This window comes from Betta splendens, chromosome 16 (genome assembly GCF_900634795.4).
Source record: "Betta splendens chromosome 16, fBetSpl5.4, whole genome shotgun sequence".
Taxonomy (NCBI): Eukaryota; Metazoa; Chordata; class Actinopteri; order Anabantiformes; family Osphronemidae; genus Betta; species Betta splendens.
Genome location: NC_040896.2, coordinates 1,341,003 through 1,346,081, shown reverse-complemented (window position 1 = coordinate 1,346,081; position 5,079 = coordinate 1,341,003). Strand labels below are relative to the sequence as shown.

The 5,079-nt window shown below is 46.2% G+C and overlaps 1 protein-coding gene across 3 annotated transcripts; it reads right to left on the bottom strand.

Moving 5' to 3' along the window:
* On the bottom strand, nt 1-2,612 carry LOC114843660 (uncharacterized). Of its 3 annotated transcripts, none has more exons than XM_055503470.1 (3): nt 2,182-2,612; nt 941-1,035; nt 1-125 (listed from the first exon to the last, which is right to left on the bottom strand). In XM_055503470.1, exons 1-3 carry the CDS (start codon nt 2,333-2,335, stop codon nt 90-92), a joined length of 285 nt encoding a protein of 94 aa, XP_055359445.1. In that variant the 5' UTR covers nt 2,336-2,612; the 3' UTR covers nt 1-89. The 3 variants fall into 3 exon arrangements, with proteins under 3 accessions (XP_055359445.1, XP_028986288.1, XP_028986289.1); XM_029130456.3 differs by lacking the exon at nt 1-125 and adding an exon at nt 709-846; XM_029130455.3 differs by having other exon boundaries at nt 14-1,035.
* Nucleotides 2,613-5,079: the final 2,467 nt, after the last annotated feature.

The window sequence follows — 5,079 nt, the reverse complement described above, 5'->3', positions numbered from 1 at the left end:
TTGGAGTTGGGGCCTACTGTAAATTTAAGCTCAGCTTTTGACACCAGAGGTCGAAGATGCTGTGTGCCGTGGCCGTGGTCCAATGGATGTTATCTGCTCTGGTTCTGAACCGGTCCTGTGGGATTCTAGGCAATGAAGGTAAGTAGTTAGTAATATACGTATTAATGGTGTCCAGGTTCTGTTTCTGTATCTGTGTGAGGGATGGTGAGTAATTAATGAGGGGGAAAAAGATGCTGGCATTTGGAAATGCGACTCTGGATGCCCTGTACAGCGCCCTAAGTTGTTTTATTGATGTTTTCTGAGGGTCCTGGTCCCTATTATTGAGTCCCACTGAGAAGACCACAACCTTGACAGAGGGGTGTGCTGGAGTTTTCTGTACCACTTTCCAAAAGTGGTAGAAATTGGCACCAGGGTAGCTGTCGATTTGTACCTCTGGGTGCATAAACTCAAGGATCCTGTTAAGGTTCGAGTCCCCCAATATCAGTACAGGTTTTTTACCCCTAATGTGCCAGTCCTCCAGCTTGCGTGAAGGCCGGGCCTTGTGGCTGGTGGGAAAAAACAATAAGGTACGGTTCTGTTCTCTCTCACTGCCTGACGTAAAATCCTCCCATTCCTCGTCCTCAGCCCGCCCAAAGTGCCCCTGCCGTGAGGACTCCAGCCGCACTGCTACCGAGGTGTTTTTGGAGGTATCAGAGTGGATTTGTCCAGTTTGTTCAACTTGGATGTTTTTCCATTTTCTCGTCCTTTTTCCTCCCACCTCTTTGTTTTTTAATTTTAGCCTGGACCGATCAAGGTGTCTGGGCGGCTGGCTCCCTGGCAGGGGGGCGGATGGCACGGCTGAGTGACCTGGAGGACAGAGGTCAGCAGAGGATGGGGAAAGCTGGTCAATGTCACCTGTGGTGAGTGTTGCCACATTTGTTAAGTCCCTGGCCTGTCGTACCTGTAAGCCCTGTTTACGATTCGTTGCCTGTGGTTGGTAAATTTCCCCTCCGGGATCACAGACACTGGACTTAATGGGGTGGTATGGCGTCTGTTCTGTAAAGGAAGGATCATTAATTACACTCGGTGCCGGAGGAGAGTCTAATGAAAAGTGAAGGGTCAGCTGGGATATTGAAAACTGGTCCTGATCAGGGCCCTGTGGAGAAAGGTTGGTGACAGGCGAAGGGGAGGAGGCAGCAAGTGGAGGAGGACGGTGATGACGAGGAGGAAGTCGAGAGCAGGGAGCAGACTCCAGCACCTTTAAAGGGGAGAGAGTCTTTAAAGCTGAGCTATTATGAGACTTGAAATTCCTCCTGGTCAGTTTGGAGGTTTGTTGCAGCACATAGTGGGTCTGGTTAGACCGTGTGTCCGTGCTTGTGGTGGCTGATTCAGCTTGTGGCTGGTTCTGGATTTGAGTTTGTGGAGCTGCCATCACCTGCTGCTGCAGAGTGGGCCTATTGCCCAGACAGAGAGTTTGTAAATTCCTACTGGGCCTGGGTAGCGGTGGAAATTGCTCCCTGCTCTTTACGTCCAGTGGCTTGGAGACTGTTGGTGGTTCCTCTTCTGAATCTCTGTTGGAAAGCAAAGGCTGGTTTGACAATAAGACAGAAGGAGGAGTGTAATGAGGATCTGGGTTCTGCACTGCTGTTGCTGCTGCGGCCAGTACCCGCTCAACTGTCGTGGCTGTAGTGGGAGCAAGCCTGCCCCTGTACCGTTTTTCAGCCCAGTTTACTGCCACTTGAAGTGCAATTGTTTCTATTTATTAGGCTATATTGAGAAATGATGTTAGCGTAGTGATCCCGTAAAATAACCAGGTTTTCCTCCATCCACTTGTTGGTGTTAGTGGTGATTTTGTTTTTAACTTCCTCTGTAGGACTTGCTGGTTTGATGAACCCGGACAGCTTCTGACCTGCCTCATCATGCCTGCGGGAGGAGTGCCGGTAGATATGGCCCGGTCAGTAATGTTTTTATGATGAATGGCTTGGATGAGTTTAAAATACTTTTTAGCCAGGTCTCTTGTATTAGGATCTAGCACCTGTTTTATCTTAGTTTGTCTTTTAACTCTACCTCTCTCCTCAGGTAAGGAGTTGTGGGTGTAAGTGTTATTGTGTGAGCCCTCTGGATTTTCCTCTCTGTGGCCTAGGTCACATTGAGCAACAGTCTCCCCATAGTGAGCCCCACCGTCCATATTGGAGGTCCTACCTTTAGCCTTGTTGTGGAAGGATTGCGCCATGTGGTTTGTCCTGGGCCTGGTGACGTGGAGTCTCTGCTTCTTAGGCCTCAGGTCTGTAGGCCTCACTTCCCTGTGGCTCATTGTCCGGCTGTCGGTGTGCTTCCAGGTCCCGTTCCTGTCCATCTGGTTTCTGGAGCAGAAAAAAACGCTCCCAGAGGCATAAGGGGGTTTCAATGTCCTCAGGTAAATGTCCAATCCAAGGTTAAACGCATAATCCACAATGTGGTTGAATAAAAATCCACTCAGTGTGAAAGGTAACTAAAGGTTAAAAACCTCCATAAGACGGCGTGTTAAAAACTCACTTTTATTTAGATAAAAAAGTTAAAAAACTTTTAAAAAACTTAAATAGGAGAGCAGTTTACTCAATATGATCTAAGACTCCCTAACGTTTCGCAGTGCATGCTGCTTCATCAGAGGGAACTAAGGGAAGTGGCGTGAGGGCTCACACATCTATATGAGAGAGACCACATGGTTGTCCCCGCCCCAAACGATCTGGGTAGTTCAACTTCCTGTTTGGGTTGGGGAGGTTTCTCTGACTGAGGGTAATAATGGTATACTCCGTCATGGAGTGTTCCATTTTCAGGTTTGAGAAGGAGAGTAGGATGAGAATGAGGCCTAACTAGGTGAGTATTAACCGTATGGTCATTTCATGTATCTTGTTGTGCTTTACTCATTGCAGGTAGCACCAAGAAGTCACCAAACCTTTCTCCAGAGGTGCTGCTCAGATCGACCGTGGGGCAGTGGGATGGTCTCCCCCAGGTTGTGGTCCTCTCAGCAGGTCCCTTTTGGATGGGCAGCAGAGGTCAGTTCTTTTTTGACAGGATATAGGGAAATGAACCAAAGCTATTCTAGCAGTCTGTCTTATATCGCAGGGACAGTATGCCCATAGTAGCTGTTATTATTTTATTCTTTTGAGGCTGTCATGTATGTGGAGTTGAGTTGCAGTTTCTGTTCTGTAAGAAGGAAGCAAGAAGAGGGTAAATTATTTAGGGTTAGGCAGAATGGGGAGAGAGGTAAGAGATGGGGGAGAGTAATTAGGGTTAGGAGGGGATGAGGGGGTGGGGAGATAGGTAGGAGGATATAAGTAAGGTTGGGGTCAGGCAGTAAAAGGGGGGAGGGTTGGGATTAGGCAAGTTGGGTAAGGTAAGGGAGGGATGGAGAAAGTGAGGTTGATGAGAGGAAGTTAGAGAATGGATAGGATGAGAAGGAGAGGAGACCTCGAAAGAGAGAGGGTTAGGGTTAGGGTTAGGAGGAGGGTGAGAACGGGGTCCCTGTTTTTTCCAGGGCCCCGGAGCTGCACAGTCCATCCCCCGGGCTCCTGTTCCCCTCCTGTACCCCCACTGTAGTTCACCCGAGGTCATGGGAGGACGGCGCCCCCTCTTCCCGTATCGGACCTCGGTCCACTCATTTTGAGCCCTGTGGCTCATCACTGGTGTCGCCTTTGATATATATTAATAAACCCAAACAAAACATTCAATGATGGAAATGAATTAAAATCCAAAACGTGCACCGTTTGTGCTTTTAATAGTTTTTAAATGAAATAAAATAAAATCCAAAGCGTCACTGTCTGTGCTTTTAATAGTTTTTAAACAAAAATAAACTAAACTCCAAAACGTACCCGAAGTTTGTGTTTTTAATGTGTTTTTAATTGTTATTTAATGAATTTATAATGAAAATAACTCAAAATAAAAACCGTGAAAATTATCCAGAGTTTTAATTAACTTCTAATTAAATCCAAAAACAAAAAGGGTTAGGGTTAGGGTTAGGGGGTTAGGGTTAGGGTTAGGGTTAGGGGGGTTAGGGTTAGGGTTAGGGGGTTAGGGTTAGGGTTAGGGTTAGGGTTAGGGTTAGGGTTAGGAGGAGGGTGAGAACGGGGTCCCTGTTTTTTCCAGGGCCCCGGAGCTGCACAGTCCATCCCCCGGGCTAGGAGGAGGGTGAGAACGGGGTCCCTGTTTTTTCCAGGGCCCCGGAGCTGCACAGTCCATCCCCCGGGCTCCTGTTCCCCTCCTGTACCCCCACTGTGGTTCACCCGAGGTCATGGGAGGACGGCGCCCCCTCTTCCCGTATCGGACCTCGGTCCACTCATTTTGAGCCCTGTGGCTCATCACTGGTGTCGCCTTTGATATATATTAATAAACCCAAAAAAAATTCAATGATGGAAATGAATGAAAATCCAAAACGTGCACCGTTTGTGCTTTTAATAGTTTTTAAATGAAAATAAAATAAAATCCAAAGCGTGCACTGTCTGTGCTTTTAATAGTTTTTAAACAAAAATAAACTAAACTCCAAAACGTACACGAGGTTTGTGTTTTTAATGTGTTTTTAATTGTTATTTAATGAATTTGTAATGAAAATAACTCAAAATAAAAACCGTGAAAATTATCCAGAGTTTTAATTAACTTTAATTAAATCCAAAAACAAAAAGTGCCCAGTCGACGTTCGACCAATAAAGGTCTTCTTCAGGATGGGCACAAATGAAAAAAAAACCCTTTGAGCAGTGACCGGATAGATGTTGTCCCTTCGATGGTCAAAGCAGAAATGAGCTCTCTGTGTGCGTCCGAGCTTATAACCTCGCCTGTCGGCTTAAAAATGTGCTCCCTGTATTTAATTTCGTCTTTGCCCTTGAGTTTCGCTTCTGTTAACCCTTACCTCCCGTTACTTTTTAATGCTCCCACAATGTAATTTTAATGGCATCCCCACCCAAATTTAATTATTTTTACCATCCCAATTATTTATTTATTTGACCTTTTTCTATTTTTCCCTTTTTATGTATATGTATTTTATCCCAAATTAAATCCATGAATAATTGGTTAGGGTTAGGGCTGGCCACCGACACCCCCTGGTTTTAGGGTCCCCATGAACGGTTG